Source organism: Anarrhichthys ocellatus, unplaced genomic scaffold, assembly GCF_004355925.1.
Source record: "Anarrhichthys ocellatus isolate YVR2014 unplaced genomic scaffold, GSC_Weel_1.0 scaffold106, whole genome shotgun sequence".
NCBI lineage: Eukaryota > Metazoa > Chordata > Actinopteri > Perciformes > Anarhichadidae > Anarrhichthys > Anarrhichthys ocellatus.
Genome location: NW_022280136.1, coordinates 746391 through 768369, shown reverse-complemented (window position 1 = coordinate 768369; position 21979 = coordinate 746391). Strand labels below are relative to the sequence as shown.

General features: G+C 44.5%; 1 protein-coding gene across 1 annotated transcript; it reads right to left on the bottom strand.

Moving 5' to 3' along the window:
- Positions 1–711: 711 nt before the first annotated feature.
- On the bottom strand, positions 712–21750 carry col1a1a (collagen, type I, alpha 1a). Its single transcript, XM_031876241.1, has 49 exons — positions 21506–21750; positions 19250–19441; positions 18742–18764; positions 18318–18353; positions 16771–16863; positions 14953–15021; positions 14820–14864; positions 14289–14342; positions 14142–14195; positions 13989–14042; positions 13837–13890; positions 13684–13737; positions 13102–13146; positions 12960–13013; positions 12811–12855; positions 12561–12614; positions 11778–11876; positions 11593–11637; positions 11330–11428; positions 10926–10979; positions 10704–10811; positions 9981–10034; positions 9744–9842; positions 9607–9660; positions 9413–9511; positions 9245–9298; positions 9098–9151; positions 8823–8930; positions 8685–8729; positions 8294–8392; positions 8079–8186; positions 7755–7916; positions 7603–7656; positions 7395–7502; positions 7217–7270; positions 6849–6902; positions 6593–6754; positions 6217–6324; positions 5673–5780; positions 5515–5568; positions 4776–4883; positions 4546–4599; positions 4337–4444; positions 4192–4245; positions 3951–4058; positions 3504–3783; positions 3198–3388; positions 2718–2960; positions 712–2411 (listed from the first exon to the last, which is right to left on the bottom strand). Exons 1-49 carry the CDS (start codon positions 21585–21587, stop codon positions 2265–2267), a joined length of 4344 nt encoding a protein of 1447 aa, XP_031732101.1. The 5' UTR covers positions 21588–21750; the 3' UTR covers positions 712–2264.
- Between the last annotated feature and the right edge of the window lie 229 nt (positions 21751–21979).

Here is a 21979-nt window from a genome sequence, read left to right as displayed (position 1 = left end):
CACCCGGCAGCCCTCAGTCTGGCGGAGCTGTGCAGACGGGTCTGTCTCGCTGTGGAAACACTGGATTATTTTTGGACAAATTTTATCATCAATACTGGATTATCAGTGTTTTCTTGATGGATTATGGATGTTCAAAATCCTCCTTTTCAAATTGGATTCAACAGCCCTCAGGAAACGTCACAGGCTCTTTTGGGACAGCCCGACACCAACGAGGAGTCTCCACCGACAGAGGTAGGCCACGATTATTCATCTTTTCTGACCAAGACACAGTACATGCTGCCGAGTGAGGATTGTGGGATATGTTTTCAGACCAGAGAGGAGGCTCACTATTTTATTTTTTTTTTTAAACAATGACGTAAGAGATTTTCAGATTTCAGGCAAAATGTCACAATGCATGTCAAAGTATTTGCCGATCCAGTGTGAGCTTTTTAAGCAAACAGGGACACCAAAAGACCTGATTTAGCTCCTAAAACAAAGTAAAGACCCTCTCTGGGATTTGTCTCAGTTGCTTCTTTTTCTCTTCTCCACACACTCTCTGTCTCAGTTAGGATCAGTCCTTCCAAGAGACTTAGCAAGCATTTCTGCGATTGTTTGCATTAATGTCACAGATCAAGTCACTGTATAACTGGTGAACCAGTAAAAAAATTAAAACCTGGTGTAATTCAAGTCCTAGGGGGGCAGTCAGTGAGTCAATCAGGGAATTAGGCAGAATTCAAATGTCAGACCACTTAACATGCTTTATTTCAGCATTCAAAATAATTAAAAACATCTCAATTTATTATACATATACAAAATAGGTACAGATCCTTGTGGTGTTTCCCCCCATGGGTGTCTGCATTATCTCACAAACTCCTTCCTTTCTGTGCATTGTTTGAAAAAAATAAAATAGTAATCCAATTTTTCTTTTTGTTGAGAAAATTCAACCTTCGCACAAGAAAACAAGAAACAAACTACAACAGATGTGTGGATGAAGGGGGTGGGGGGAGGATTTGGTTGGAGGACAGAAAAGGTGGAGATTGGGGTTTAAAAACATGAAACCAAAAAGTGTGAGAAGAAAAGATGCGGATCCGCACGTCACTTTGAACTCAGAGCTAGAGGCTCGAGTGCCAGCGTGACCGTGGCTGGAAAAGAGAGAAGAAGTCTGTCTCATTCTGGGCGCCAAGAGTAAATAAAAAACGGTGGTTTCGTTTTAGCACCAAGAGGGCCCTGCCACGCCAGAGTGACCGTAACACTACACAACAGTATAGCCGTACTGGACAGCCAGGAGACCTCAAAGAAAGTATAGCACCTTTAATTTTAGCTGTATCCGCTTCTGCTAAAGTGTTGGTAAAAGTCGACTACCCCAATGACCGCAGGCTTCACTTCACAAACACTGGGCCCCCCTTTTTTTATACAGCTGATATCCCTTGCTTTTCTGAGGTAGCCAGAGGATTTTTCTTTCACAACTTTCAAAAAAGAGGTTGGAACCCATGTTTCTCTGCTGGTGGTTTTAATGTGACTTTTCTTTAAAAAAAAAGAAAAAGTAAGTAATAGAAAGGAACAAACAAGAAAGCAACCACAACAACAAACAAATCACAACAGCCACAAAATCAGCGGATGAGGAGGGGGGAGTTTTCAGTGTTGTCTGTGCCAGGTTGACGGGGTAGGGGGGGCGGGGGGCAGAACAACAGAGACAAACATGGCTGTCAGTTTCACCGTTTATTCATCAACACCTGAAATGTGGTACAAAGCAATTGGGTTCTGTCTGTTGGGGACTGTCCTTTCATTCCTCTCGCCACAGTGGTGTATAAAAATACAAAAGTCACCTGTGTGTTTCTGTAAACTCCAGAGAAGCCTGGTATGGCTGGATGAAGAGGGGAAGTCAATTTTTTTTACACTTTACAGAAGCATATATTATTTTCTTGTTGCCAGTGAAACAAAATGTCTTCTCTACAGGATCCTTGGTGTTGGTGATGGTAAAAAAAAACAAAAAAAAAAAACAAGAGTCAGAAACGAAAAAAAAAGTAGTGGTCCCAAATGCGGCGATGCAGATTCCGCCGCATCGCCGCCATCTTGTTGGAGTGCAGGTTTTAGGCAAAGTGGACCATCAGAACAATGGCCGAATGGAAATTCGTAGAATCAGGAACGAGGGGTCAGATTTTTCAGAAAAATGGCATTAGAGAAATGTTTTGGTGGGCTTTTTTTTAGAGAGAGATGACTGCTAGAAAAATTAAAACACACACACTCACACACACAACAACAATTTCAAGTCCAGATTTCTCTTTTTACAAGAAACAGACGGGTCCAACTTCAAGGCCAAACTCTTGGTCTGGAGCACCAACGTCCATAGGAGCGATATCAATGATGGGCAGGCGAGATGTTTTCGATGTCTTGTAGTCGATGACTGTCTTGCCCCATGTACCGGTGTGTGACTGGAGGGAGAGAAGAAGAAAGGGGAGTTAGGGTCACCATTCAAATTGGCCGCTGCATGGTTAACACAGGACATTTGAAAATGTCTCCAATTCTGCCTGAACTTTTGTTCAAATCCCATGAACAGAAAGACTAGCTACAGTAGCTATTATGCATGTTTGAAACCACTGAGTCTATACCATCAGGGAAAGTATAAGCTTGCTGAATTGTGACCTACTGGTCATTCCTAACTTTGAAGATTTAGCATTTGAAGCTCACTCAGCTGTCAGTGGGATTGGCATGAGAGTGTCAACTTAAGTTTTTCTCACCGTGCATCCGTCTTCCAGGACGCTGTAGGTGAAGCGGCTGTTGCCCTCAGCTCTGATCTCGATCTCGTTGGAGCCCTGGAGGAGCAGGGCCTTCTTGAGGTTGCCGACGGTGGCGTCCATGTAGGCGACGCTGTTCTTGCAGTGGTAGGTGACGTTCTGGGTTGCCTCAGTGGACATGAGACGCAGGAAAGTCAGCTGGATGTTGACATCCTCTGGCTTGGAGCCCTCACTGCCATACTCGAACTGTGTAGGAAAGAGGAAGGGGGAGATGTTACTGACTGAACTGGAGGGACAAGAAGCGGAGAGGTAAGGTTGAGTTGAGGAATAGTAGGAAACAAAAGAGGGGCGAGAAGTGGAAATGAGAGGAGGGGTAGAGGAAGGAGGAATTGAGAGGGAAATTGACCTAAGAGAAGGCAAGTAGGCATGGATTTGTAGCAAGGAGTGAGGAAGTGCTCAGTTTGGTTGGTTCAGCATGTTTACCTGGAAGCCTTCGGTCATAGCCTCTCCGAACCAGACGTGCTTCTTCTCCTTGATATTCTTGCTCATGTACCAGTTCTTCTTGGCGACCTCGGGCTGAGTTGGGGTTACGCAGGTCTCTCCGGTCTCCATGTTGCAGTAGACCTTGATGGCATCATGTGTGCAGCCCTGGTCAGGGTCGATGAAGTACTCGCCTGGAGAACAAGGAGTCAGGACAGGAAAAGTTTAGAAAAACCCGGTATGCTAGTTTAGATTCTCCAATCCTCCTCTACACTTGGATTGATCAACGGCTGTCGGGTAAAAACTCACCGCTCTTCCAGTCAGGGTGGCACATCTTGAGGTCGCGGCAGGTTCTGGCGGGGTTCTTGCGGGTTCCGTCAGGGCTGCGGATCTGCTCGATCTGCTGGCTCAGGCTCTTCAGGGTGCCGTCCACCTCCAGGTCGCGGTCACGGAGAACGTTAGCGTCATCAGCACGGAACATGCGGAAGGGATCGGGGGCCTTCTCCTGAGGCTGGGAAATGAAGCCGAGGTCGAATCCGCCACCGGGGGCACCTGGTGCTCCGGGAGGTCCAGGAGCTCCTGTAGGTCCCTGAGAGTGAAGAAGGGCAAGAGGAGGAAGAGAAGAAGTTGATTATTTCAGTGCTTGTAGAGGCTTTGTGGTGTGCCTAGCAAACCACAATCTATATTTTCCCTCAGTTAGAAGACACAAAGTAAATAGACAGAGGAGTGGATGGATAGTTAGACAGCCAGACTTACAGCGGGTCCCATCTCTCCAGAACGTCCACGAGGTCCAGGAGGTCCACTGGGTCCAGGCAGGCCAGTCATACCGTCCTTACCAGCAGATCCAGCAGATCCAGATGGGCCCTGCAAATAGCATAAAGGGAAAGTCTCTGAATGTCAAAGTCCCTCCAAACACTGACAGATAGACCAAATATTAAAATGCAAAACATCTAAAACTACTCCAAGCACTAAAATATTGTGTGGTGTGTTAACTCACTCTAGGTCCAGCGGGTCCAGCAGAACCAGAGGGTCCTTGCTCTCCAGAAGATCCCTATGGGTTCAGAACAGAAACAGTAGTTAGAAATAAAGTCTGTACGTTGTTTATGTTATATATGTGTAGATGTGAGTGTGAAGCGACATACAGATTGTCCAGAAGGTCCCTGCATGCCAGTGAATCCTCTGTGTCCCTTCATGCCTCTCTCTCCAGCCTCTCCACTCTCTCCCTTGTCTCCGCGAAGTCCAGGAGCTCCCTGTTAGGGGTAAGAAGGGGATGAAGAGCATTGTTTTGCCTTTGGCCGTTCCATCTATTCTATTGTTTGTTTTTATTAATGGCGCAAAGATTGTTACTTACTGAAGGGCCACGAGGTCCAGCAGGGCCAGCAGATCCAGAGGGGCCACTAGGTCCCTGAAGCATACAAAAAACAGTTTGATGTAAAGGCAGGTTGCAGCGAAACACAATCTATGCTTACACCTACAGTAGCTCTATTATTAATGGCTGTTTCCCATTGACATGTACTGTACTGTATACTGAAGATATTTTCATAAAAGCACAGTGATTAAACTGGTTTTGGTGTCACTCACAGTCTCTCCACGGTCACCGTTCTTTCCAGCGGGTCCAACGGGTCCGGGGGCACCAGAGGGTCCAGGGGCACCAGAGGCTCCAGATGGGCCGCTCTCTCCACGGTCTCCCTAAAATGCAAACACAAAATATTGTTATTTCACCAGCTTTAATATCCTTACAAGCTGCTGTGGTGAAAAACGCACAGATAGAACCAACTATCTGCCTGGATCGCACATAGTTTTTTTTGCCTTTGATTTTTGTCCAAAGAAACTTCAGATATACAAGATTTGGTGAAACAGGCCACTGTCTATGCTATATAGAACATTACATGCAGGTATAACTCTATCTTCTGGCAGCCACATTGGTGTTTCTATCATGTCAACAGAATTTATTTCAGACACAGAATTGGCTCTGATTGTGTGTGATAATGTTAGATTTCAGCTTACTAACCATAGTAGGTGCTAAACTAAGCATCACTGTATCTAGCAGAAGCCACTGTAGTTAGCATGTTGTTTGCTAAATGACCTTGCAGGCTGCTTTACCTAGGTTCAGGTCAACCTAGCTGATTCTTCCCAAGCCTTTGTGGTTGTTTTGTCCCAATTAATAGTGGTATCGTCTCTTTGTGTCTCTTTGCAGCTGTTTTGCGTCTCTTTAAAGTTGTTTTGTTCTCTTTATGTGTCTTTTTGTGTCTCTTTGTAGTTGCCTGTTTAGTAATCCATCTGGTGTTGGTGACTTAGCGATGATGTCATTTGAACTCACCTTGGGTCCAGCACCTCCATCACGACCAGATGATCCCTCGTTTCCGGGGCTTCCCTAAAACACAAACATAAAGCAGGTTAACTATTTAGAAAACACCTACAGCAGTATACAAAAGTCAGACAGATAGTTAGTGTACAGGTGCAATTGTTTCTTCATACCTCACGTCCAGGCTCACCAGGGGCTCCAGCCAGTCCAGAGGGTCCCATAGGTCCGGGAGGTCCACGCTCACCACTGGGCCCAGAAGGTCCAGACTTTCCAACCTCTCCCTGCGGGTGAAACAGGCAAAGTCAGTCCAGTCCTAGCAACCACAGTTACTTTTCTAATAGATTCAAGTTTATGTGGGCTTGTTTAATGTTGCAGGTTTTAATGCAGCAAGGTGCTGTTAATTGAGGATAGATTTTAGAAAATCTGCTTCCTGCTCGCTGGGGGTCACATAGTGTTGCAACCAGGTGAGTGAAGCGTTTTCATGGAATATACCAGAGTTTAATGATATTTCCAAGTCATCCTCAGTGGTTTTGTTTCATTGTCACGTCATTTAGAAGTGGTTTTCAATAACTTCATATTTCTGGATTTGGAGTGATGTTTGATTCTAAACATCATATTGGCTGGCTAAACACGTTTGGGTATTCTGGTTCCATCAGCTCCACTGTGCAGTTTGTAGTTTTGTAGAGTAGAGTTTGTAGAGTAATAACAGGAACTTACGGAAGGTCCGGACATGCCAGGGAAACCTCTCTCTCCTCTCTGTCCAGGCAGACCAACAACACCACGCTGTCCAGCAATACCTGAAGGTCCAGAAATTCCAGAAGATCCCTGCAGGGGTGGAGAGAGAGAGACAAAGTGAAAGAGGTTATAGAGATTATACATCAAGGTGTAGGAACAACAACGGAAAGCTAAATAATGTCCGTGTGTTGTCAGTGAAAATGTGGAAACTTAATTCAATGCTACTACATAAAGAGGATCATTTAGTTGGAATCAAATGACGCTGTTTTTTTTTTTTTTTAGCAACCAATCATTTGGTTCTGTGATAGATTGAGATGGAAGGGGCTCTAGTTTCTTTTGATGGTTTACTATAACTTACAGGAGCTCCCTCGACTCCAGCGCCACCCTTCTCTCCAGCAGGTCCTGGGGGTCCAGCAGCACCCATCTCACCAGAGCGACCAGCAGGTCCAGTCTCACCACGGTTTCCTTTAAGTCCCTCTTTGCCAGCTGGTCCAGAGGGTCCGGGAGGTCCAGAGTTGCCCTATGGGGATGAACGCAACATTGCTGAAAACCATCGAGGATGTTGGGCCTGCCACAGGAACAATAAGTGCTGATAACATCAAAGGAAGACTTACAGAGGGGCCGGGAGGTCCAACTCTGCCAGCAGCACCAGGGAAACCAGTAGCACCCTAGGGACAGAGAGAGAGCAATTAGCTGACTGTGGCTGGAAAAATGGCTGTATCATGTTAGTACAATCAATAAATAAAGAGGGATGAATATTAAAGAATGGGCTTTTTGCAATATAAGTAATACATCTGTAATAAAACATGTTTTGACAGTGGATTGTCTCCAGAATTCTCTCTCTGCTACGGCCATGGGAACCGTTACCTTTGACCACTACACTACTGCTTATGATGTTCCTGATCTAGTAATTGAAGCTGAAGTCAGCATAAATGTAAATATATTAGAGGAAAAGGAGGACAGAAAAAACGAGGTGACTCACAGGAGGTCCAGCGGCTCCGCGGGCTCCCTTACCGCCGGTGTTTCCATTGGGACCCTGAAAGGACACAACAAATTGTCAGTCAACATGGGAGAACCAGTACCAGGCAATGTAGCCTCAACTTCTAATGTTCACTCTGAATTATGGGATTTTCTATAAGGAAGTTTAAATGTTGACAAACCTGAGGTCCAGGGGCACCAGTGGGTCCAGCAGCACCGGGGGGACCAGAATCTCCCTTAGCACCATTATCTCCAGAATCTCCCTTACCACCAGGCTGTCCATCAGCACCCTGTGGTGAAATGATAGTGGATGGGGTGAGAGGATCAGTAAAAAGCTAAAGAAAAACAGTTGGTGAGAAGAGCCAAGACATTCATGAAGAAGTGACTTACAGGAGGTCCAGCAAATCCAGCAGGTCCAGGTGGTCCAGACTCTCCACGTTCTCCCTGAGAAAGAGGAGGAAGACAAAAAGTCAGTCAGTGATTTCCATATTCAAGCAGCTTCCTCTTCTGCTCTTGAGAAGAACAGGTGGACAGGAACTTACAGGGCCTCCGCGAGCTCCAGCAGGTCCGACAGGTCCGAAGGCGCCAGGCTCTCCCTTGTCTCCGGAGGAACCAGCGGGTCCGGGAAGTCCAATTGGTCCAGTCAAACCACGTGGGCCATCCTTACCAGGACCTCCATCACCACCTTTGCCTCCTTGGTCACCCTTGGTTATTGGATGGAGAGGGGGAGTGAGGAATATATATACTGGAAAGCTACTGTGGATGGTGTTGCGTGAGTCGGGCTTCTCATTAGGGTGTTTCAGTAGTGACTAATCCTATATACTGGGAATATTGGGAGTACTAGGAATATTGTTGTGGCGACTCACTCTGTCTCCCCTCAGTCCTGGAAGGCCAGCAGCTCCACGCTCACCAGGCATTCCCTGGAGTCCAGGAGAACCCTGGCTTCCGGGAGCACCGGGGGCTCCAGAATCTCCCTGGGGAAGAGGACGAAGGGGTAGAAAACAAGAGTAGTAGGGTTACTCAACAATCAATGAGAACAGGCTATCAAGTTTTTTTTTCTTTCGCATCTCGTGAGGTTTACCTTGGCACCCTCGTTTCCAGCAGATCCGACGGATCCACGGGCACCAGCGGGTCCAACAACACCAGATGCACCGCGCTCACCGGGGAATCCTCTGTCACCCTGAGGGGAAGGGGTGGCAGAGAGTTAGGGAATTTGAAATGGAAGTCCAAGAGTGGTCAAAGAAGTCATGAGTCATCTGTGATTAGTCCTACTCCATTAGCATTAGCCTGTTATTAGTTATATTTAGCCTGATAGCATTAACATCAATGTTCACACAACTTTTGTTGTTTGTAGCCTGGTTTGTCACAAATGAATTACTTAGACAACTCTCCAAAGATGCTTCATTAATGGATGCTGCTGGGAGCAGACTGCTGAGTAACTGGGAATATGACAATGATAATAAGTGACTTACTCTATTTCCAGCAGGTCCTGTGGCTCCAGCCTCACCGGACACACCCTAGATAGACAGAGAGGCAATTCATATGTTAATTCTCAGTATAACAGTATCAATTTGATCACGTATTTAAATCAACCATATTTCAGTCAGTACCTGCTCTCCGGGCTTTCCACTCTCACCAACGGCACCCTGGGGTCCTGAGAGACCCTGGAATCCGGGAGGTCCGCCAGGTCCCTGTTCTCCTCTCTCACCAGAAGGACCCTGAGGTTGAACAGGAGAAGGACTATTGGAGCTAACAGAATGTGGCCAGGAGTAAGGCATGATGTGGGTACCACTTGTTGTCAGTAGCTTTTAAGTGTAGTTTGTAGTGTGAGACCATCAGGCTTTTGAGGCGGGTGTCAATGTGGGCATGTGTGCGTTTTACGTACAGCAGGTCCAGAGGGGCCTTGAGCACCAACGTCACCGTCCTTTCCGGGGGCACCCTGGGTAGAGAGATGGTAGGCTTTCAGACACACAGGTTCAACAAACAGTAGAGTACAATGGATTCAAAGAGAAGCAAAGTGTAGACAACTTACAAGTGGGCCAGTGGGTCCCAGTACTCCTCTCTCGCCAGGCTTTCCACCCTCACCCTACAGACAGAAGTAGAAGAGCACTATTAGCAGGGATGCCTACTTCTCAGTAGTCTACTCACTTAAAAACAAATGATCCATGATACTTTGTAGCAGTTGAGACCCATTACTCACAGCAGCTCCTTTGGGTCCGGGGAATCCCATGACTCCAGGCTGGCCTCTGGCTCCAACAGAGCCAGGTGGTCCGGGGCGGCCATCTTGTCCAGTGGCTCCCTGGTGAGGAGGAATAATGAAGGATTCATTTAACACAACATATCTGTGTTTTGATGAGATGAAAATCAAACATATTGTCCTGAGCGTGAACTTACAGCGGGTCCCAACTTGCCATCAGGTCCAGGGCTGCCAGGGCTACCAGTCATACCCTACGAGCAAAGATTTAGAGGTCAGAGGACGGCCTGTGCAGTGAATAAATGATGTTGCTGATAATTATGGTAGGGAATCTCACCTTAGCTCCGGGCAAACCAGGCTCACCAGTGCGGCCAGACTCACCGGTTGAACCTTTAGGTCCAAGAGCACCGGGGGCACCGCGCTCGCCATTGGCACCCTATGACGGGAGAGAAAGAGAGAGAAGAGAGGTAGAAAGGCAAAGATTAGTTCAATCAAATCTGATCTGAAGTATCTCCATGATTGTAAGAGGAAAAGAGGGACGTATCGAATGTGTGTGTCTGTGTTTTATACTCACTTTGGCTCCAGAAGCACCATCAGAACCAGGGAAACCACGACCTCCAGGGCCACCCTGTAGAGAGAATCAAGCACATATTTAGCTCTATGAACAACACTGTGGACACTCTATCTAGACAGGGATGGGCTATTGCCATAATCTTAATATGCCCTGTCCTTTCCCATCAAGTAAGTCCATGTCAACAATGTGTAATCCTGCTCTACCTTGGTTGAATGATATTGTATAGTCTAAACTGTTTAAAAATGTCAACTTTTCTTTACTGTCAGGCATGATGTATTGTGGGCCAGATCAGGAAGGCTCAGGAAGCAATTGTCATGATGACATGATCATGTCACTCCCTGGTGGCAGCATGAGCTATATTCACATTCTATGCGCAAAACATGTCAAATATTGTGTCAGTAATAATTTTTCCAAATATCTGGAAATTATGCTCTGTTCCTGCATGTACAGTTCATATATCTGGCCTGCAGGGGGCACTAGAGAGTGTTTGGATGTTCCTGTTAAGCCAAAAGGGCTTCTGTGTCATTTGTGGCCTACACTATGTATACTTGTATTATATAGGTAGGCCATATTTTGACCTTTTCCCTCATTTATATATTCATAACAAATAAGATATTCATATTTCCACTGGAGGGCAACTCGATCACTTTTCTTACCAGTAACACTTAATATTAAAAAATATCACAGCATACAGTATATTATAGTGGAAAGTGGGATGCATACTCGCTCTCCAGGAGCTCCACGGGCTCCTGCAGCACCAGGCTCTCCTCTGGTTCCTCTCTTGCCTTCCTCACCGGATGGTCCTGGGGCTCCGGCACCTCCTGCAGCTCCCTGGAGAACACGCACGCGAACACACACGGATGGCATAAGAGATGGAATGTGTATTCGTGCATGTGTGTATTACGGAGCTATGCTCCATTCTGACTGTGGTGAACTTCAACTTACAGCCTCTCCCTTGGCACCGGGCTCTCCCTTGCCTCCTTGGGCACCGACGTCACCCTGAGGGAAACGAGCAAATAAACAAACATTAACAAACGATACCAATTCAACAACTGACATCAGTGGTCAAAATCAATCAAACAAACATGCAAACAAATAAGCAGAACTGAGACAAATCTCAATAAATACATGAATAATAAAAATAGACAAATAGCTGTTAACAACAAACAAAACACTGGTACGGAACAAAAGTAAAACAATGTTTACTTGTGATTCAGCAGTTTTACTTTTAATTCACTATGTTTGGAATGAATTACTATTTCTAATCGTGTCCATTACAGGCGACAGACTCTAGACAGAAAATTCTATTTTTGGCGTTGATTAGTTTTTTCTGAGAAAGCTTTACTCACAGTGTTACCCTTGGATCCGGGGGCACCGCCAGCACCCTGAGGTCCTGGGGGTCCACGTGGTCCGGGGAAACCGGGAGCTCCAGCAACTCCGGCAGCACCCTGCAGGGGGCGGAAGCACACAGCAGCAACACGGTCACATCACGCTGCACTGCCAGTCTCTGAGGCTATGCTACTGTGAAACAACACCTTTTTGAGCCAGGATGGGATTCGAATCCTCAACCCTGTCATGCTCATGAGGTAAATGTGTTGAGAAAGATACTCACGGGGGTTCCCTTAGCTCCGGCACCTCCATCAGTTCCGGAGTTTCCCTGAGAGGAGAAAGAATGGAAAAGATTTTCATTAACCAGAAGATTCTTAGGAATGATGGAAATGCCATTATATCATCAATAAGGTGATCTTATCTAGAACCTGAACAGTGCGTCATAGAGGGGTTACTGTTTGTACTTACAGAGGGTCCTGCGGGGCCAGCAGGTCCGGGGTTACCGGGCTCGCCTCGGGATCCAGCGGGGCCTTCGGATCCACGAGCACCCTGAGCTCCAGCGTCACCCTGGGTAGAGGAGAAAAAGAAGAGCAGTCAGACAATCAGTGTCCAAAGCAATAGCGGTTTCGTCATTGTGGAAGACTTGTAGAGGGATGAAAAATAACATTATGATGCAAATCATGTCGAAAAAGTAAATATGAAAATGGACAACAGAGGACTGTATTTTGCATTATACTGTGGTCAAAGTTTTAAAATGATTAAAACGCCAGCTTGTTGGTGTTTCAAACTACATTCGGCAGTTTTCAATATTTGGTAAAATTGCTTTTAGCCATTGTGCTAAAAGCAGTTGGAAGAACCGTCCAGAGGCTTTTATGCAGTGTTTCATAATATTATGGTATATATTATTATTGGAAGAAATGCTACTTTTTCTTTTCCTTTTTAATTTCGCTTGTAGTGTTTTACCATGATCGATTTATTCAGTGGTATATTTGTTTTTCTTAACTTAATGTGGTGTGCATTCATCTCTTCCTCTTCTCTCCAGTTTTCGTTTTGTTTTCGTCTTGTCAATCATTTGTAAAACACTTAGGATTGCATTCAAATTGTTTGAAAGGTGCTATGTCAATAAAACATGTGTGGTGTTGTTTTGGATGGTGTAAGTCGTGGAAGATTAAGGAAGATGTAGAAGATGAAATATATAAAAAAATGGAGGCTGTTTAAGATTATTGCTGTGGATCATAATGGTCGTTGTACCTTGGATCCGGGGCCACCGGGGAATCCGGGAGGTCCAGCGGGGCCAGTGGGACCCTGGGAGAAAACAATAAGACAAACTGATTTTATAGCGGGAAATAAAATGTTTTTTATTTGTGCTTCCTGTCTGAGAATCCCCCTGGGGTTTTAAACAACTAGGGTCACTGGAAGTTGTACATTAAAAATTGCTACTAAAGGACAAACGTGTTTGTTCTGAGAACAGTTTAAAATTTGAGTAAAATGGAAGACTCACATTAGGTCCGGCAGCACCAGCAGAACCATCGTTACCACGAGCTCCCTGCAGATCACAGACAAACATGATTGGTTGATTGATCTGTTCATTGACCGACTGGCTGATCCATTAAAGTATTTGTTAGCGAGTGTGTGGATGTGTGGACTCACAGCAGCTCCAGAAGCACCATTGCGGCCTCTCTCGCCGGGCAGACCACGGGGTCCCTGAAACAGAGACACAAAGAGTCAGTCAGCTATCCAAAATCCAAGAAGGAAACTACATGGCAGAGATGGGGGTGATTGTTTTACTCACCATAGCACCAGGAGTTCCATTCTCACCGGAGGCTCCACCCTCTCCCTAAACATGTATAAACACACAGGCAGGTGAGGCGATAAGAATGACAGAAAATGTAGCATCATTTGTCAATATTAATGCAACTGCTAGCCAATAACTAGCCAATATGGCTGCTGCTAGTCAATAACTAGCCAATAAGGCTACTACAGCTAGTTGTAACACTACAAACTTACAAACTGGCTACGTGGATTTTGCAGGTCTAAAGAAAAGATGCAACTGGTTGAGAAATGAAGGAGCCAGTTTTAGCCAATTTCAGGGGCTAAAAGTCCGGATATCTCAGCTTCTGTAGCTTTCATTCCTATAATTCTTATAAAAATCTGTCTCTCTTGTAAATGTCACTGGAGGACAACATTAACAGGCTACTATGGCGAATACTTCCACTACATGTTCGAGTACTGTGACTACTATCCCCATTGCTATTAGAGAAACTGTTACAACTACTACTTCTATCACTATCGCCACCGTTACTACTGCAAAATTTGCCTTTTTCTACACTGAGACGTAGCGCGGAGGAGCGAGGTATCAAAGAGGGGCAGTCACCTTGGGACCAGCGGGGCCATTGTCTCCCTTAGCACCATCCAGACCACTGAATCCCTACAGAGATGGAGAGACATAGCAACAGATTAAGTCCACAGTTATAAGAGATGCCATACTGTTTATTTGTTGAACGGGGAGTCGGGAGTTCTGACTCACTCTGTGTCCCTTGATGCCAGGCAGACCGGGGGTTCCTGGGAAACCACGAGCTCCCTAAGGGAAAGAAAAGAGATAGATTTAGTTTATATATCTATCACGGCTCTGTTTTCGTTTTCACTAGGAATAACAATTACACCGCCATGATGACTTACCTGTGGGCCAGAAGGTCCACGCTCACCACCGCGACCAGGTTTGCCAGACTCACCCTAAGATAAAGAGTGAAGGGGGTGAACACAGTGAGTAAGTCATTCTTCAGTCTATGGTGAGATGGAGATGGTGAATACGAGCAGATCCAGTCGACTTACATCCTCTCCGTTCTTTCCAGAGGGGCCGGCGGGGCCACGGGGACCCATGGCACCCTGCAGAGAAAGACACACAGAGGTGAGAATGACCACAGGCTACCGAGGCACAATGCAGGCGTGTATCTGTTTCAATATGCTCCTAATACTCACAGAAGATCCAGCCTCTCCAGGCTCACCAGGGGGGCCGGTGAATCCCTGAGGTCCCTGTAGGTGGAGACACACATCAAACACCATCACTAAATAAATTGTCTCTATCAGGTGTAAATCCAACCAAGTGATTGTAAAGACATGCATATCGGTGTGTGTTTCAGTGGGGGTATCTTTGTTTCATGGCTGCTGTCATCTGACTCGAGTGGGAATAGTAGCATAATTTTAAACTTTCGACTTTAGCTGTAACTTAAGGTAGTTAAGCTAGCTAAAATTAATTTTTTAACAGCTAAAATAATAATCAGATTAGAAAATATTTTGGGTTATTGTAGTTTTCATTTGGAAATGAACTCCAATGCAGTGAAAGTAAAAGGAGTGTGATAAGAGTTTGGTGATGGCTTTGTGTGAACTGGGCACCGAGGAGATGTCACAAGTGATGTCATGATGATGTATGACGTGCTATCTCCTCGTCTATCCTCCCAGCTTCAACTATGAAACATTTTGCGTTGAAGAAGAAGGAAGCGGTGTACTTACGCTAGAACCGGCAGATCCAGGGGCTCCACGGGGTCCCATTGGGCCCTGTCAATCAAGCAGAAGCAGGGTCAGATATGGCATCTCCATGATTGATGGTGAAATGATTGTGTGTGTGTGTGTGTGTGCGTCTTACCATTGGTCCAGGAACAGGCATGGAAGGAGATTTATCATCATAGCCACCAGACATCTGAGGGGAGAAGTTCTAGAAAAAAGAAAAACAGAGCTATAAATATTACAATCCATTTCTCATGTATATTTGCTGAAAAGGTTTAAAATTTCCATGGCATGAATATGAATGAAAGCCTTTTCTTTGGTATTTTATGCCAGTTTTATATGTAAAACATTTTCACACATTTTTTTGTAAACAAGCTCAAGACCCATTTCCCTTCCTCTGTATGTCTATTTTTTAAAGACTTCTATGCACTAGGGGCACTAGTATAATGCATCCTCAATTATGTTTTAATCCTGGAAATAAACGTTCCCATCATTTTTTGTTGACAGTTTCACTTCTCTGTCAGCCAGGACCATCCCCCGACCTTTAACCTCATCACTCTTAGTGTTGCTGAATTTGTTGAGCTCAATGAAGTCTCTTTGGATGCTACTTCTGTTATCTGACCACAGAGGCTACTTAGAAACTGCAATCTGAGGTGAGGTTAATCAAGGCTAATGTTGGTGTTAGCTTAGCTTGGTCATTTGGAATGGGCGTTTGTTGTTGATATATTGTGGTTAGTTGGGAGTCAATAGTAAACTGAATCATGCTTAATTCGATTCCAAAACTTTTAAAACTATTTGTGGTAAATAAGCATTTGAGTTTGTGGTAAATTCTACACAAGCATGCTAAATTATACTGGGATGGTATGTCAGATTAAATTAGCTTGGTGAATTAGCATGTGAGTCAATGATAAATCATAGCTACAAATGCTAAATTAGGATAAGAAGTCAATGGCAAAGTGAACCATAGCATGCTAAATTAGATTGTGATACTATTGGCAATATGTGGTAAAGAACATTAGCATGGTAAATTAGACTGGGGTGGTATGTCATGTTAGCATAGCCTAGTGAATTAGCATGTGAGTCAATAACTTTTACATAGGAATCCAAAATGTGCCTGGGAATGTTAGCTCACATTCTAAACTACAGTTAAAGTCAATGGAAATGTAAGTTTATACTGAACAACAATGAGAGTCAGTGGGAATGTTAGTTTAGTATAATAAACTACGATGGAAGTTGATGCTTAGCTGACTCATAGCATGCTGAGATGTATTAAAGAAGTATATGGGCATCATTGATAAACTTATACATTATTAGCATAGTAGGCTAAATGTGTTCACTCTACAATAAACTAATCAACTAATGGATCTGACAAGCATCCAGGACATCTCCGCTTCCCTTTTCTTAAGAATGAACCCCAATTAACTTCTGACCTTTTGACCCCAGACTGAAAGCCAAACTCCAAGTCAGAGGCAATCATTTTGGCCAACGCCAACACGTCAATGAAAAGCTTGAGTTTTAGCTGTGAAAGTGGAGTTCAGTTTCCCAGCTCGACCTGCCCTCCCTGAAGCTGCGTGCACAGCCACCATATTGGTTTATACTGGTCTATTTTGATGTCATTCACCAAAAAAGGAGTTTGGGAATCCCTTTAATAAAAGCAGCACTGAGGTGGTATGGGCATGCAATCCAACAAACTACAACAAACAATAAGGATTATGGGTAGGGGAATATGAGGGCTGGGGAACTGAGAAGAGCAAACCTGAATTGGGACTAATGCTTGTTTTTGACTAACCCCCACACATGAAGAAGTTCCAGCTACTGATACTATCTCTGTCCAACAAATGAGATAAACGCATGAGTCTTACGACTATTTTTTCCAGCCATGGTCAGCTTAGATCTGGTAAATTTGGACCCGAATGAGTCAAATACAAAGAAAAAAGAAAATAAATCTGCAACTTACTCCACCGAGGCCAGGGGGTCCAGGGGGGCCGGGAGGTCCGGTCATACCGGGCTGGCCGGGGATACCATCATTACCAGCGGGACCAGTATTACCCTGCAGATTGGGGGGCAAGAGAGAGAAAGAAAGAAAGAAGGGGTCAGGCTCTTGAGTCAGAATAAAATGGCCGCCTGGATGCTAAACGCACCCAGAGACAACAGAGAGGAAAACATCAACTGTTTGATTTTGTTCAAACCCCAATCACATGACTGCCTGTACTCTTGTTACATTGTCAGAATGGATCCTTTTGTATAATCTTTAATTTCACTTGCTCCCTATAGTGGTGAAAGCAGCATTAAACCTGGAGGAGGCACAGTTTACTCCGCTGGGAGACTGGCCATGTGACCAACCAGGAATGGACTGGCGGTCATGTGACAAGCAGGATACAGGAAGTGGGTAAGAACTGCCATTAACACTTTAACTACACATTCTGTAAAACAAACTTCGAAATAAATGATCTGAATAACTTCGACATGTTACATAATACCATAAATACATTATTATAAGCATTACTGAAAACTCATAATTAGATGAAATATGATATTATATTATAATATGAAATTATTATTAGCTTTTGGTTTTGTAACAAAAACTAAATCAAAGATGTCTTTGCAGCTTGCTGAATCAAATCCCACTATCACAAAAAATAAAGAATCTGATGAGAAGATCTGTAAAAAAATATAAATAAACAAATAAATAAATAAAATAAAAATTTAATTTTAATTCAAATTTTGTTTGCCCATCAATTTAGATAAAAGATACATCACCACTGCAAAATCAATCCCAAACCCAGCTTTATTTTTTTTGAGAATATAATCAATTTTGTTGACAGTTTTCTGTATGAATAGTCTTAATATTTAACGTGCTTGAATGTTAAGACTCTTTTCTCGCAGTTTCTAACTTTCCTTCAACCAAGCAAAGGTTCAAGTTCCTCCTCACTCTGCGTGTCTCAACCTGGCCTTGGCATGTTTTCAGTCACTGATCTTTTCACTGCTCTCAGTTGATGATGAACCCTGTTAAAGCACATTGCTTCCCCTTAATCTACTCTGTTGTGCCATAATAGTTTCTAGAAACAAGATACATTGACTAAATTCAGAGGTGAAAGCGGCAAAGCAAAAGCAGTGCAGTTTTAAGGATGTATATGTGCCATTTACTTTAGTATTGCTATTTTCAGGTGCTTTTTACATCATTCCTTGTATCTGATGGCAATAGTTACTTTGCAAGCAAATGTTTAAATGCAATATCCATCTCTAAATATTAAGCTCTTTTTCAATCAGACCTGATGCTATTTCTGTTTCAATTCTAACTCTTCTCTACTGTGATGCAAGTAAGATTTTGAATGCCTGCTCGGGCTAAAGGATCCTGTTTCCACATGTGACTGAATGAAAACTGAGTCAGTACAGCAGCTTCAACTCCATAATAAACACACGGGAATCTGCTCAGAGTGGCAGGCAGTGAACTCACCGCGTGGTGACCAGAAATCAAGAGAATTGATAAGTGTGTGAACCTACCTTGTCTCCCTTGGGTCCACGCTCTCCCTTGGGTCCCTGTGAGTAAAGAATACAATAAAAAAAGATAACGTCTCAGTGTATGATCAAACGCAATTATGTAATTGATATATCTGAACATGATTCACATGATTATTGATGTATCTGATCTAATCAATAAGTGATGTAACAATCAATCAACTATCTGTATCTGATATAAACCAATTAACAATATCTAAAGATTTAGTTGAAGAATTATCATCTTCCACTTGATTATCATACACCCTAATCATCACTCAATCAATGATCAATACTACAATCAATAGGTACATCAAATTGATTAAGTATTTATTTTTCACTGTTTGTGTGATGATGAAGAAAAATACATTATTTACAATTTAGAGCGACCATTAAATGGTTGGTGATCAATGCAATAATCAATATTTACCTCAACCTGAGGCTCCTGGAAGCCTGCAGAGAGAGGAGACAGATTATGAAAATTGGATTATGAAACAAAACACAAGCAAAAGTAGAAGAGGCAGATTTTCTTATAGCAAGAGGGGGGAATGTGCATCTGGTGCTGGATGAGAATGAATGTGTGTGTGTGTCTTTGTACAGCTATCTTTGTGAGGACAGTGATCTTTGTAAGGACCACAGTTGTGTGTTCTTGTCCAGTTATCTTTGTGAGGACTACTGCTAACTTTGTGAGGACCAAGGTTGTGTTTTTCTGTTCAGCTATCTCTGTTCGGACCAATTCGAGTTTTAGACCTTCAGAGAGAGGGCATTTTGGCCAGTCCTCACTTTAGGACGGACCTTAAAAGGCCTGTTCGAGGGTTCAGGTTGGAATTAGGTTTAGCTTAGCAAAGATCGAGGTACAAGGTTTGTGTAAAAATGAACGGCATAAAATCATGTAAAAACAGACAGAAGAGGACAGAGGAGGTGAGGGGACGCAGTACCATCGTCGGGGCAGATGGGGCAGCACTCGTCGTGGGGGATGATGGGGTTGGGGCAGTCAGTTGTGTCCTCGCAGATGACCTCATCGCACATCACTGTGCCGCTGTCGCACACACAGATCTGGCATGGCTCCGGCTTCCACACGTCACGGTCCGCAAACACCTGTCCTTCCAAGGTGCAGCTTCCGCCTGTGCCTGATGGGGGGGGGGGGGGGCGACAGAGAGCGAGACAGGTGAGGTAGCTGGACACGCTCTTATGGAAATACAAGGGACTAGATGGAAGCAGAGTTTAAAAATAGCTGATAAAAAAAAATGTACATATGAAAAAAAGATACCACAATATATACATTTTTTGTTGTGTCTTAACATATTTTATTATTTTCAAAAATACCCATATCATATCACTTAAGACTAAATTAAAATATTAAGAAAGTATAGTTTGTATATATTTTGTTCTGTGTAGCACTCTTAGCATTAAAGGAAAGTTTTCAAGAACTTCACAATTCTAAAAATCATTAAAAGAATTGATACAATGACACAAACGTCATGAACGCAAACTGAGGAAATGATTTAGACAGTAACATAGAAACATCAAGCAGGAGAAGTGAGTGTTGTGAAAGGTTTGGACAGGAACTGGTGGCCTGAGAATGGGACCAGAGAGAGGACAGAATGAGGTGACAGAAAGGGCGCCGGCGTCCTTCATGTCGACGCAAGTGGCATCAGCAAAAAGACCCATGGACCAAATGCGTCCCCAAGTGATTTAATTTCCCTTTAACGACAATCAAAACGCAGATCGCTCCCCCTGCTCTAACTCAAAGTCACATTTTCCGACCTGCAGCTGCATCACCTCCGCTGTGGCATTTTCTCAGCAAAACTAAACCCGAACGGGGGCTCCCTTCAGGGGCTATAAGTGTTCCACAGCGTGCCAAAGTGCTGACCTCAGAGGGAAAAGCAACGAAGACTTCGCTGCAGACTTTGGCAGCAGCTGGTGGAAACATGCTCTGCATGTGTTTGCAATTAGAGGAAACGAAAAAAAAAAAAAAGAGTGGAAAGATGAAGAAGAGGAGGAGGGAGGAAAAAAAAGGAGGCGGTGTGGGGGGACGTGGCGGCCAGATGTGTCCGCAGGTGCGGAGTGAGGCCTCTGGGTGGCGTTGTGAGACCGTTCAATGGGGTCAAACTGCATCTGCGTCAGACAGACAGGCAGCTCCTTTCCAGACAACTGGAACATCTGGAAAAATTGAATTTCAGCTCCTTGGTCTCTGTTTCCAAAGCTGATTTTCTTTGTCTTCTTTCGGGAGGAAAAAACATCTGCATCTAAACACCAACAGAGGCCTTTGTTCACCTCATTTCACTGAACCCCAACTCTCTTTTGGAATTACATCTAAACTTTTGTAAACTCTCACACAAGGGCATTAAGTGGAAGATTGCTCGGGCTGTGAAGGTCAAACGTTTCCGGCGGCCCAACTCTCTCCCTATGTGACTGTCTCACTCACTCACCTGGCCAACTCGACACTTGGCTCCAGGCAGTGAATGACTCTGCCACATCGATCAAGGCCTGAGGAAAGCTTTCCCCTCACCGCCTCGTCGTGTCAGCTGGGGTGGGGATCTTCCTTCAAAAATAAATGGCCATTTCTATCCCCTCTCCAGTCTTACATCCACAACCGTAGAGTTTAACACCTTTTAAGCCGGGATCAACCTCTGACAGGTAGAGTGGTTAAGGGTGTCAAATTGACAAAATGCCACGAAAGAATTCTGGCTTTGTCAGAAAAAAAAGCAGATGTTTTCCAGCAAGTACTGCTTTTTTTAGGGGGGGGGGGGGGGGTTCAAATTGGATAAAACATGCATTTCTGCTATTGGAGAAAGCCTCGCCTGGAGGAAAGCCTGGAAAACCTGCAGCAACTCGCTCTGCATGCACGGGGGAGGTGGTTGGGGGTAGAGAGACAGAGACAAACACAAGGAGAGAGAGAGAGAGAGAGAGAGGGGCCTTCTTGAGATGCCCAATGCATTACGTACACCCTGTACTGTTTAGACTACAAGCTGCAGAAGCTCATCCATCTATCCATCTATCTTTCTAGTGGAAACAAAGGTGCAGCATGCATCAAAGTTCCTACTTCTACTTCTTAAACTTTTTTTCCTCTCTTCTCGTCCCTGTCTAAGATCTCGCCAGCCGTCCACCCATGAAGAGAAAATCCACTGTTAAAAAAACAGTACAAAAAAAAGAAAAAAAAGAAGAGGGTTGAGAAGCTCCAGCAAACTTACGGTCGTCCTCGCCCTGTGCCCTGACCAAGAGCACTGCTGCGCCGAGCAGCAGCGCAAGCCGCAAATCCACAAAGCTGAACATGTCTTAGATGCCACCAGACATGTAGACTCTTTGAGGCGAGTGAGGAAAAAAAGAATGCTGGGGGATGTTTTCTTTCGCTGCTACACTCCACTCATACACAGGGTGTTTTTGGGGCAGGGTCCGCTCGTCTGATCACAATCCTCCTGACCCCAGCAGAAAACTCCCTACTGCCTTCACTCACTTTCTGCCGGGGTTTTTATATGGGAGCCTGAAGAACTGGGAGGTGCTGGGAGGCCTGGACGAACTGGGGACGCACCCTCATTACCCCCGCCGCTGCTGCTGCTGCACGTTTAGGGAAGACAAGAATGGACCCCTCCTTCAAAGAAAAAAAAAACCAGAAGAAAAGAGAGAAAAGAAGAAAAACAGGTCCCTCCTTCTGTAATTCCACAGCA

Coding starts and splice junctions, on each gene's coding strand:
- col1a1a (XM_031876241.1), bottom strand. CDS start 21,587: ATGTTCAGCTTTGTGGATTTGCGGCTTGCGCTGCTGCTCGGCGCAGCA. Junction 14,865..14,952: donor TGCCTGTTCCTGGACCAATG/GTAAGACGCACA, acceptor CTTGATTGACAG/GGCCCAATGGGACCCCGTGG. Junction 11,877..12,560: donor CCGGTGGCCCCGGATCCAAG/GTACAACGACCA, acceptor TCCTCTACCCAG/GGTGACGCTGGAGCTCAGGG.